This window comes from Oryx dammah, unplaced genomic scaffold, assembly GCF_014754425.2.
Source record: "Oryx dammah isolate SB20612 unplaced genomic scaffold, SCBI_Odam_1.1 HiC_scaffold_25, whole genome shotgun sequence".
Classification (NCBI taxonomy): Eukaryota; Metazoa; Chordata; class Mammalia; order Artiodactyla; family Bovidae; genus Oryx; species Oryx dammah.
Genome location: NW_024070209.1, coordinates 19,222,958 through 19,236,021, shown reverse-complemented (window position 1 = coordinate 19,236,021; position 13,064 = coordinate 19,222,958). Strand labels below are relative to the sequence as shown.

Below are 13,064 nucleotides of genomic sequence, written 5' to 3'. Positions count from 1 at the left end.
TTTATATAATCATTAGTATACGTCTTTTTTAGAGATTGTCAGCTACCAACCTCTGAGTTTTTTTAAAAAGCAGTGGCGTGGTTCCCCTCAGTGGTTGGAAGGCTAGCAAACAACTATAATGTTTCTGTACAGTATACCTTTACTCATAGGTGTGCTTGCTAATGGCTCTGCTGAAGTTAACACTTTCCCTAGGCAGCATGACTTAGATTTTTGGCCTCAAGTAAATAAATAATTTTAAGTTCCAGGACAGTAAGTGTAACTAGAACCAGAGACGTTAACCTTTAGTATGGTGAAGAGACTTTGTCAGCATTCATGCTTTGTCACCTAGTCATGTCTGATTCTTTGCGACCCCATGGACTGTAGCCTACCAGGCTCCTCTGTCCATGGGATTCTCCAAGCATGAATAACGGAGTGGGTTGTCATGCCCTCCTCCAGGGGAGCTTCCCAACCCAGGGATCGAATCTGGGTCTCCAACATTACAGGCAGATTCTTTACCATCTGAGCAACCGACGTTCATTTACTGATTATTCTTACCTCATTTTGTCTTTAAGTATCTATTGGATGTACTCTTTGTGACATAATTATTGTCTGGCATTTTTATAGAAACGTATCAGGGTTTTATGTTCATCAGGCCTTTTTCTTTCCTTAAAGTTAGAATGATAAATTTCAGTTAATAATAGTTGTTTTAATAATACAGGGTCCTTTATATATAAAAACGACTTTTAAGTATGTGTCTTTGGTAGAGACACTCGTAGAGATTGTTGGTTTTTGGGCTGATTCAGCTGTAACTATGTTACATATCATGTTCAGGAAAGTGATTGCTGTCAGTTTAAAAGGTGTTAATTCTAAGCATAGTATATGCATGGGAAAGCTGGCTGAAGAGAGTAATGTGTGAAGAAGTTAATTTACAAATATTGCAGTCCTTTTTTTTTTTGTTAATAACCACAGGGCCTCGCTGAAAACAAAAGTACTTTAGGACCAGAGGAAGTTCGTAAATCTGCTCTGACACTGGTTATGGGGGCTCTGGACAATCCAAACCCCATCTTACGATGTGCAGCAGGGGAAGCTCTTGGAAGAATGGCTCAGGTGGTTGGAGAAGCAACTTTTATTGCTAGAATGGCCCAGTATAGCTTTGACAAGTGAGTCTCCCTATCAACAAGTAATTTTCTCTCATAGTCAATGATACCGTTTAGATAATCCATAGTTGTTATTAACCGGACCATGTATTTTCTACACGGTACATGCTTTCAATGTGGTGTGGGTTGCTTTTTCAGCTTTTGAATGTTATATAATGGAATCAAGAGGGTTGTTAGTAAGGGTTTCTCTCAATTATGTGTACTTTGCTCTTAAAGAGGTACTTTGAAGTTCTTTTCTCTCATTTCTGCTCCCCCCACCCCACCATTGCCATTGTTTTTTCTGTTAATATTTCACTTTTTGGACAAGCCATTCTTTTTCTAACTATTACTAAGTTTATCATTATTTAAATTATTTCTGAAACAGGGGATATATTTAGCATTAGCTTTTAAGACCTCAGAGATCCAAATAAATGTGATTAAGATGATAAATAGAGTTATTAGTGACTGTTGGTTGTTAATCAAGTACTTAAGTAGAGCAGTTGAAAATAAGGAATGGGTAGGAATTAACACTTGAGTAATGTAAACTAATCATTCTTAAGTATGGTATATCTTGAGTATTAATTATACTAAACTACATCGTGATTAACAAGAGAGAGATTGGGAGAAGCAGTGGTTGTGAAGTAGTAATTCTAAAGGAGTGTTTTCTGAACTCTTCTGCATCTGAGAATTGTTGTCCTTGTCTTCACACACAAGTGGCACAGTTTGGTGGGTTGAGGATAATGCCCCAGTGTTATCGCTTGACTCACTAAGGATAATACAAGTGGGGAGAATACAGTAAAAATATTCCCTGTCACTTAGTTTTCTGCAGGATGGCTTCAGTTATTTTCTAGTGATAGATTAGCTTTACCTTTTTCAAGTATCTCTCATTGATCCTGAAATCAACTTTTGTTAAAGTTATTTTAAAAGAACCAATTTTAACTACCTATTTCGTGGTTTGTGGTCTGTTATTCATAGGTAAAATTTTGGAATTTATTTCTTTGGAAAACTCTTGAGTGGTTAATTTTTCTTTAGTGACTAGGGGTTTTAATTTATATGTCTTCAATACCTATCAGAGTATCTGTTTCATATCAATTCTGGTGAAACACAAGGATATTTCATTCATATTCATACCTATCTGGTTAATGGTTTGCAGGTGTTCTCAATGCTTAGTTTCATTAGCTTTTCCCAATAAGTTATTATGATCTAAAATTAATTAGTACATAGATTTTAAGTTACCCATTTTTTTTTCACATTTTAATTTATCTGAAACTGGGATTTGTCGTAAAATCTCCATGTAGTATTATAATTATTAGGCAGCATTCTCACTTTGACAACTCTGGGAAATGTATATTCTTATATCTTAGATACTTTACTTTATTGAATAGATAATTATTACTGACAAAATTGGCTCAGCTTTCATTTTAGCTCACTGGCATGAACTTTGAAAAGTAACTATGGGAAGGAAGCTTTCTAATCTGTATAATACTTTAGGATGCACAGGTGTCATTCATTCTTCTTTCATTCCTCAAAACAACTGACTGCTATATAGGAGTAATGATAATGTTTTGTTTTACAGATGGAGAAACTGAGGTATAGAGAGATAAAGACCCCTTATCCAAGGATATAATATATTAGAAATATTGCTAAAGGATTTCCCTGGTAGTCCAGTGGTTAAGACTCCACACTTGCAATGCAGAGGGATCAGGTTCAATCTCTGGTCAGGGAAGATCCTACATGCCATGTGGTGTGGTCGGGAAAAAAAAAGTACTGCTGTGGATGCACTTAGTTCACGTCTTTCATCGCTACATTTCCTAATGTCTGTCTGTCTTGACAGCATTTGTATTTTTCTTTGCCATAGGCAAACTAACCAGCCAGAGTCTTGGGATGGTTTTTTATCCCTTGACTTTATTTCACTTTTATTAGTTTAATTCTGGATGATTTATTGAGAGTTATAATACAGTTTGTTTGTTTGTTTGTTTGTTTGTTTTTAGTAATACAGTTTTGAAAATGTAATCAAAGTTGCTTTCTAGGCTCCTTTGCTATTTTAGGAGCTTTGTTCTTAGTGGGATTTTCTTCTTCTCTAACAGTAACTATGTTGGTGCCTGATTATGTCATAGTCTTTTTGTCTTATTTGTCTTTTATTGAAACACCAGTGGTTAAAATATATTTCAAATGGCTCTTGTATTTTTGAGGAATAATTAATATTAAAAACTCTGAAGTTGTAGTTTCTTTTTCATGTTTTCTCTGAAATGAAAATAGGCTTGTGTTCAGTGAAATGTGTGATTGTAGCCATTTTAAATTAAGTCTCTAATGTTTGTTAATGAGTAGAGAAAGAAGTAATCATGATTGTAATCTTTTCTGATTTATTGTGTGATTCATAAGCTTGTTGTTGCCATAGGGAAAGAGAAGAAACAGTCCCTGAAGCATGACTCTTTTCCAGGTTGAAGTCAGCTCGAGACGTCGTGTCCAGAACCGGCCACTCATTGGCTCTGGGCTGCTTGCATCGTTACGTTGGTGGCATCGGCTCAGGACAACATCTGAAGACCAGTGTCAGCATTTTGTTGGCTCTGGCACAGGATGGAACATCCTCTGAAGTCCAGGTAGGATGTCAAGTTTTTATTATGAAGTTTGAAAATACTATTTGTAGGAAAATTTATTTCTAAAAAATGGTAATGATTTTGATGAGTTGTTAGGGAAAATGTCTTAGGATCTTTCTCTGTCATTTTGTTTTATGAACGTATAACAGGATTTTGTATTTGAACCTAATCCTAAAGTCTGTCTTATTCTGGGAATTTGACACATTCCATACATTCCTTGAAGCATTGTTTCTTTTTATTATTTATTATCCTTGGTACATGTTTCCTCGTCTTTGTATTTCCTTACATTTGGTGAGGTGAGGTGAGGTGAAGTCGCTCAGTCGTGTCCGACTCTTTGCAACCCCGTGGACTGTAACCTACTAGGCTTCTCCGTCCATGGGATTCTCCAGGCAAGAATACTGGAGTGGATTGCCATTTCCTTCTCCAGGGGATCTTCCCAACCCAGGGATCGAACCCAGGTCTCCCGCATTGGAGGCAGACGCTTTAACCTCTCAAATTTCTTTTAATAACCTTTCTTTCCTCCTCTAATACCCTAACCCAGGTACAGGGTCATGGGTTGAATCTTCAAATGTACTCCTTGAATTTTATTTTTTCTTTCTCTTCAAATATTTTATACAAAAGTAGATTTAATTACAGTAAGAGGCAAAAACTTCATGTGTGTGAAGATATCCCAGATTCTCGATTTGCCATTTCACATTGATGCACCGAAAAATATCGAGTATGTGAATCCAGTAGCTTTCAACTCGCCAGCTTCATATTGGGACTCAGATGATGACAGAAGAGACAAGTCTGATTGCCATTATTACCTGTCATTGGTGTGTTTATAGATGGGTTCTTTCGCCATCAGAAAAGGATTCAGAATCCACCAGAGGCTTCTTAGTCTACAGGCTTTGCTTTGACTTCTTGGAAAATGTTTCCAGCTATAAAGCACAAATGTCCCCAAAGAACTAAAAACACAAATGAAATAATCTTGCACCTTACGAGGGTCTGTGCTGTTTTTTTTTTTTCCCTAAACACTGTGTCCACAGTAGTCTGCAAGAAAAGAACACAACTGTAAAATTATTTTACCTAAGAAGATGCTGCTTTCTTCTTTTATGTCAAAGAGTCGGTGCTAGTTTTCTTTCCTTTGTCCTCATCTTTTTCTCAGCCCTCTCTTGCTTTAATTTCTTAACGCCACACTCCTGTAAGTGACTGCTTCACATGATTCATTCCTATGACATGACATTTTACTGTCATGTAGATCACATGCATTCCCTCAGAGCTGCTATTTCAGTTCTCAGCTGCACAAGAATAGCATGGGAGCATTCTTCAGTTTTCTGTAAGGTCTCTTCTGTGTCAAGAATCCTAGCTCAAAAATTATACTTCACAGTCAAATTATTGTATACATGTATTCAGCTGTAATTACTAGAGATTTATTGTTGGATAGTGGTTTCTTTTTTGTATCCTCAACTCCTGTGTTGAGATCTCTGATCTTACTTTGTTTTTACTTGATAGGAAAACTTCCTTTAACAATAATAATCTTGAGAAGGATTGTTGAGTGGTGTGTTTTTTGATTCCTTGCATAACTGAAATAAACTATTTAATCTTCAAATTTGAATGATATTTGGTTGGATATACTATTCCTGGCACACAGTCCTTTTTTTTCATTATTCATAAATGTTTTGGTATTTTTTGTGTTACATGTGAGAGTCTCATAGTAGCTTAATTTTTTTAGTTAAATTTCCACAGATATTAACTCAGATATTATCTCAGTTTTTTTATCAGCTATCTATATAAGCTTTCAAATATATTCTTTAAGATGTAGAAGATAACATATAAGCCAATAATCAAATTAACTGATGTACAAATACTGTAAAGTTTTTCTGCAGTGTGGCTTTGAATATCCAGATATAAAACTTTAATGATAAAAACATTTTCTTCTTTTATGCTGTGCATGTATTTTCCACTCCCAAAAGACTTCGGTTTATGTATTGATAATAAATTTCTAACATAATGGAGCTTATAGACATCATAGCTGTCTTTTTCCCTGGCTTTTTATTTCTTTTGCTAAGGAACTTATCTGAAATGTGTCTATATGTTTATAACCTTACATTTTGGTTTACTAGCATTTTCCATCTATCCTTGCAGCTTAGAAATTTCATCAAATAGTGTATAAGTTTATATTTTCTTTTTCACTTTCTGGTACTTATTTGCATATTGAGCCTCTTGTCTTTTTCCTCATTATTTAAAATTTTTTGTGTTTTCACTGTGTTACAAGATAATCTTCCAATTGAACCTCCAATTGAAAAAGTAATGATTTTTGTATTTCATAATTTGTTGTTTAGTTGCTCAGTCATGTCCAACTCTTTTGTGACCCCATGGACTGTAGCCCGCCAGGCTCCTCTGTCCTTGGGATTTCCCAGGCAAGAATACTGGAGTGCATTGCCATTTCCCTTCTCCAGTATTTAATAATAATTATTCTTTTTTCTAGCTTTCTACTGAACATTTAATATATTCCTGGGTGTTTTTTTTTTTTTTAAAAAAAAACACTTTTCCTTTGTACTTTAATTATATTGCCTTAAAAATCCTTGCAGTAGTTTTATTAAAATACTTTCTTTTCTTCTTCCATTAACTTTTTTCTCCAAAATGTGTATTCTGGTCTTCCTCCCGCAAGCTGCTATATTCCTATTACTTTTCTCAGTAGTTGTAGTTTCTATACATAATTGTCCAACTCAGGTTTCTGATTCCCTAGGATTGGAGTAGATTGACAAGTAAGTAGTAGAAAGTAAGGTATGGATTTTTTTTCCTACCACATTGTCAAGTTGGGAAACTTCTCTATTGAGACCTCTGTGTCCTCAGCTCAGGAGTGCAGCTCTCCTTTGGAGATGCCAATAGCAAAAATAAAAGGTACTGGTTTCCCTCTCCACTGGGAGGAATGAGAAAGTTGGACCAGATGATTTTGACTTATGAAAAGAAAAAAGGAGAAGGCAGTTTTGCTGTCTGTTAGGATATATTCTGTGCTTCTTGCGCTGTCTGTGTCCTAAAGACCAAGAGAGAAGAGATGGAATGGGACCAGAGAAGGGGTGCCGAGATGGCCTTCACATCCCTTCTGTAAGTGGACTGGCAGCCCACACACCCACTCAGAACCTTCCAGATACTGCAGCCCAGGCTTCCCAGCATAGATGGTGCCTCTCTGTATCCTTCTCCTTGACACAGAGAGGCTGTCTAGTAAGGCTGCAGTTGAGTTAGGAAAGCCAACCAACAACACCCCCCATCTCTCCCGCACTTAGCTGGTACATGCTCCATCACTGCAGCAAAGCCCAAACCTATTACAGGCAAGGCACTCGAGTTTTAAAACCTATGAAGAGAGTTCTATAAATGAGGTGCTCAGAAACTGGAGAAGGAGGCAGACGTAGCAGTGGTGCCGAAGCACTTCAGTCAGCAGAACGCCTGGGCGGTGGTGGGGTCCTAAGAAGACCTCATGGAAAAGGTGAGGCTTCAGCCCTGGTGGAGAAGGGTGATTTTACTGAGAACAGGAAGGAAATGAGAGCCCAAACCCAGCCAGATCCCCGAGGTGTGAACTGTATGAAGCAGGACCTTTAACTGCTCTTCAGTCAATCCATTGTGGCTTCAAAAATATGTATAGGTAAAATCTCTTAAGAATTGAGAACTGAATGAGGTGTCTGAGAGTGTGTCTTTGGTAATAAAGTGGAGAGGTGTTTTTTTTTTTTTTTTTTAAAGGTACTTTCTTTAACATGTGGATGTGGGCAGCTTAAAGGATTTTTCATTTTCTTAAGCCTGTGCTGATTACAGTACATTGCTCCAGGTTAATTCTGCAAATACTATTAGCCACTAAGATTATTTGTGCTTAGTAAACATAAATTAGAGCCTGAAAAGATTCCGTGACTTGAAGAGCTGTTATGTGAATGTCATTGCTTGAGAAATAGCTCTGAGTACTACAGAACATTGGTGTGGTCATGGTTTTATTTTAGGCTAGTTTCTTAGCAAAATTGTAAAGCCATATCGGATGTCCTTAGCATCCACTAAATTAAACTCTCATTACATAAGTTCCTCTTTTTGGGAATTGTGAAATGCATGTAATTATAATAGAGGAAATGAGTTTATCAATGAAACTTTTTCCCTGACACTTAAAGTTACACTGCAAAGGAACTTTAAACATAGCATTTGTGTACTGGTTGCTTTGGTCATTGGCTACTAGTAGCTTATGTGTTGACCTTTACTCATTTAAGGAATATATTTTAAAATATTTCTATTCATTAAAAATGAAAGTATTAGTATTATGAAAATTCAAGTTAAAATATGAGTTCACTATACTGTTTACAATAAAATAAAATTATATTCTATTCCAGACTTGGTCCCTTCACTCACTTGCTTTGATAGTGGATTCTAGTGGCCCAATGTATCGTGGATATGTAGAGCCAACATTATCTCTAGTTCTTACCTTGCTGTTGACAGTTCCACCCTCACATACAGAAGTTCATCAGTGTTTGGGTAGATGCTTGGGTGCTATAATAACTACTGTTGGACCTGAACTACAAGGTGAGTAACTTCATCTTAAGCTAAAGGGATTACACAGATAATAACTGTCTTTCAGCTTCCTGAATATTACCTTCACATTGCCTAAAGAAATCTTATAATAATAATTTCTGTGTGTTATGCACTGGCAATTTACTGAAAACCTAGAGCTCTCCTTTTTACGTGTGCTAGTTTATTTACTCCCCTTAAGAAACCTGTGATATGAAGATGCTTTTTGAACTTTTGAGCAGAGAAAACACCTAAGTTAAAATGTTACTTGGAGCCCTATGAAGTCAAAGGTGAAAGTGGAGTTCCTTTGGCCTGGGGTGCCATCCTCTTGTCTTCATGGACTCTAGCTTCACTTTTTTGTTTTTTTAACTCTAAGAAATATATTATTTTCTCTCAGGAACTAAACTCAGTGAAGTTAAGTAACTTGCCTCGGGAGTAGCAGATTTGTGATCCTAAGGCCCAAATTCTTACCATGTACTTCCACTGAAATAATTCTACAAATGGTTAACTTAAACACTCAGGTCAGAAAATTATTGTGAATTTATGCAAAATACATGAGCTACTTTCAGAGCTTTCCTTTTCCCCCCTACTATTTATTAAATCTTTCAGTGAGTCTAGCTTTTTATATATATTATCTCATTTGATTCTAACAGCAATCCTGATAAAGGTATATCTCTCCATTTTACAGATGAAATACTGAGGCTGAGAAAGGTTAAGCACTTTCCCAGGATTTTATATATATTTTGTAGCCAGTGAGGGCTTCCCAGGTGGCACAGTGGTAGAGAAACCACCTGCCAACGCAGGAGACACAGGAGACGCAGGTTCAGTCCCTCATTCGGGAAGATGCCCTTGAGAAGGAAGTGGCAACCCGCTCCAGTGTTCTTGCTGGGAAAATTTCATAGACAGAGGAGCCTGACAGGCTATAGTCCATGCACAACTGAGCACACACACACACACACACACCCGCCAATGAGTGGTTGGAATCAAAGGTCAAGCTCAGGTAAATTTCCTTTGCCTGTTTGCCTGCATTCTTAACTACTATGCTTCATTGCCTCCATTCAGATAGTTACTTAAAAAAAAAGAGGGATGTGAAAAAAGAAAGGATCTTAAGGAGGAATGTTAGGAATTGAAAAATACATGATTTATACATGTCTCTGTCTTGGTCTCAGTGTCCTCTTTAAGAAGGTCGGTATTTCTTTCTTCCAGTGAATATCACAGGTATGTAGAGAGAATAAATATGTGCCCTTGATTAAGTGTAGGTGTCTACCAAGTGCTTTCTGATGTGATGGTGAGGCCTGTGTATTTCAAACTAGAATATGACTCTTGTGTGACTCTGGTTTCCTTGTTTGGTCTCTGTGGGTAAGTGTGTGCTCAGTCTCTGAAGTCATGTCCAACTCTTTGCGACCCTGTGGCTTGTAGTTGTCAGGGTCCTCTGGGATTTCCCAGGCAAGAATATTGGGATAGGTTGCTGTTTCCATCTCTGGGGTATCTTCCTGACCCAGGGATCGAATCCATATTTCCTGGGTTGGCAGGTGGATTCTTTACCACTAAGCCACGAGGGAAGCCCTATTTGGTCTTTATATAAAAAAAATTTTTTTTTTGCATTGGTAAAAATTTTAAATCACTTATATTTGGCAGCTAAGACATTTTTATCTAGACAGTGTGTAATACTACACAATTTATTTTTCCTATCTCTGCTAAAAATTGCCATTAATCTTATTAGGAAAATAGAATTTGACATTATTTTATCATAGAAGTGGTACTGTTATTTGAACAAAGAACCAGAGAATGAGGAATGTTCTGGCTCTTCCAAAGAAAACAATGATAGGCTTAAAAGACAATATAGTTTATCAGAGGATAAATGTAAAGCTAGGTAAATCTAACATGCATTGTTGTCATTCATAAACTGTTTTGAAATCATTTGTATATATTTTACAGAATTTTTGTTTACAAAACCATCAGAAAGAGGATTATTTTTCTTAAAAGTGACTCCTTTTAAAATTTTGATTGAAGCATAGTTGATACACACTATTATATTCATTTCAGGTGTACTACTTGGTATTTCAGTGTTTATATATATTATGAATTGATTGCCACATTATATCTAGTAACTGTTAACATATAGCTATCACATTATTGCTAACTGTATTCTCTGTGCTATATGTTACATGCTTTAAGAAGTAACTTCTTTCAAGGAGAGGAATTTAGAGGATGACTTTCTTATAATAGGGGACAGGCAGGTTAGGCAAATTAACTATGATCCATGGGCCAAATATGTCAGATGCCTGCTTGTTTGGTCTTTTTTTTTTTTTTTTTTAAACAACCCATGAGGTGAGAATTGTTTATAAGTGGTTATGTAGGCACTTCCCTCATAGAGTAGTGTGGATTTTGCCTCCTGGCAAGCAAAATAAAAAATATTGGCCCTCTTAAGAAAAGTTTGCTCACTCTTGTTTTGTAGATTTTATTTGCTTCATAAAATGTAAGCTGTTAAAATGTAAGGGGAAAAAAAGTAAGGGCATTTCTTATAGTGATTTTTAATAGTTGCAGTATCAAACCTACGATAGACCAGATATACTAGTTAATGTTAATTCAACATAGTTATTTTTTTTTTTGATTGAAGTACGGTTGATTTACAGTGTGGTGTTAGTTTCAGGTATACTTTTTGTGTGTTTATTTGGAAAGGAGTTATTTAGAAGATAGTTATTTTCTAGGAATATTTTTGGTGATACTAATAATAAAATCATTGTATTTTACGTTGTCTTTTACTTTGCTCCTAGGGAATGGAGCAACAATTTCCACAATCCGTTCTTCTTGTTTGGTGGGTTGTGCAATAACCCAGGACCATTCCGATTCTCTCGTCCAGGCAGCTGCCATATCTTGCCTTCAGCAGCTTCACATGTTTGCACCACGACATGTCAATTTATCCAGTCTTGTTCCTAGCCTTTGTGTAAGTATAAAGCTGTTTCATTCTTTTATTTGTTTAGGGAACCCAAAATTTGTTTTCCAAAAGATCAGACGAGAGCAAAGCAAAAAAAGTAAGTTTCCTGGATTGTTCATTCTAGAGTTTCAGCTTCAGTAGTCACTTTATGACTGTTCATTTTATTCACTGATTTTCTTTTTCACCTTTTAGGAAATATTTTAATGAACTGTTAAATAAGGTTCAGAGGACTTTCTCTGGACCAAACATACCTCAAAGCTGGGCAAGTATGTTGTACAGAGAGTGGACTCTGTTGGATGCAGCTTTAAGAATAAAAATTTTTTTCTTTTTTAAAAAATGTACAAAAATCATTATACATAGCATGAAAGGAAAATATTAAAGAAAAGTGTGGTTAACATGGTCAACAGTATTATTTACAATAAATGCTAGAAAAGACTACAGGCAAGCATATAAACAGAGGATCCTATCATAACATAGGCATTCAGAAAAGATTTCCTTGAAAAAGTGATATATAAGATGCAAACTATAGGATAAACAGGAGTGAGTTTGGGGAAAAGTGTGATATTGGAGTAACAGCACTTATTTTTAAGCAGAAAGAAAAATATGTGAAAGGTCCTGAGATGGGAAGGAGCGAATGCATTTAAGGAATCGTTTAGTCAGAGGCCGAGAGGAAAAAGGGGGAGGTGGGTCATAAGGGCACAGGATGAAGCTGGACAGTTATTTAGGGGGAATGAGTCTCACACCATCAAGGAGTTTGAATGTGCCACAGTGTGGAAACCAGGTGCATGTGAAATGTTTCCAAAGAACATCCACAAAGAAAATAGTCAATTAATAGTATACACCAGATTGCATTCTGCAACAAGCTATGTGCCATCCTGTCAAAAGCCCTGGCCTAACACCCAAGTTTTGAGGGCACAGATGGTATCTCTTGAGCACGGTGAACTTGTTACATGATACAGCTCTCGTGTGTGTGTGTGTGTGTGTGTGTGTTCAGTAGTGTCTGAGTCCTTGCAACCCCATGGACTGTAGCTTGTCAGGCTCCTCTGTCCATGGAATTTTCTAGGCCAGAATACTGGAGTCGGTTGCTATTTCCTACTCCAGAGAATCTTCCTGGCCTGCGGCTCAAACCCCACATCTCCTGCATTGCGGGCAGATGCTTTACTGCTGAGCCACTTGGGAAGCTCAGCTCTGATAGGCAACTGATAAATATGATGAAGACTCAGACACACACTCCTCAGTTGTCTGGTTCCTATGTGCATTTTTTTCTCCTTAAATATAATTATACTGTGAAAGTTTTCCTTATGAGATGGAACATATTTAAGAGGATCTGGTCAAGTAATAACGTGAATTGCTTTATCTCATTGAAGGTTACCAGTAAGCCACAGAGAACACACTGAGTGTCCTGTGTGTTAATGGAAAATAATGGGTCCAAAATGACTTTTTTAGCATAGCATCAAGGGTTTTGTTACACAGTATATTGGAGCACTCTCCTGAATGATTTCCAAAAATCTGGAAAGGAGATGGCATGGGAGATAAAAGATAAAAAAGAGGGCCACTCGAGTGGCTCTCTTGATTCCACATTACCAAATGCCCTTTGATCTGTCTACATTACCAAATCTTTTGACATTCTCTAAAAAATAGTTCACACATGGATTCTTCCAAATTAGTGAAATCAGGGCTGATTTTTGTAAACTTCATGTTCATCTCTATTTAGCCATTGCCACCAGAAGAGACCATATTATGTGATACCATGTGTAGTACCTAACACAAATGAGGTGATTTTTTTTTCAGCAAATCTATTAAGAGGTAAGCTTCACCACAGTGATCTTTATGAAATTATATAAAAATATTAAAATGTATATGATGGAACTGTTCAAATGTGTTTTTGCA

At 36.6% G+C, this 13,064-nt stretch overlaps 1 protein-coding gene across 2 annotated transcripts in view; it reads left to right on the top strand.

The window, feature by feature from the left end:
• Nucleotides 1-13,064, top strand: part of HEATR5B (HEAT repeat containing 5B) — a 96,773-nt gene that overhangs the window by 34,625 nt on the left and 49,084 nt on the right. For both annotated transcript variants that reach the window (XM_040224633.1, XM_040224632.1), the window contains exons 18-21: nt 949-1,139; nt 3,556-3,715; nt 8,062-8,251; nt 11,014-11,183. In XM_040224633.1, coding sequence (XP_040080567.1) covers nt 949-1,139; nt 3,556-3,715; nt 8,062-8,251; nt 11,014-11,183 — 711 coding nt within the window. The remainder of the gene's footprint in view (nt 1-948; nt 1,140-3,555; nt 3,716-8,061; nt 8,252-11,013; nt 11,184-13,064) is intronic.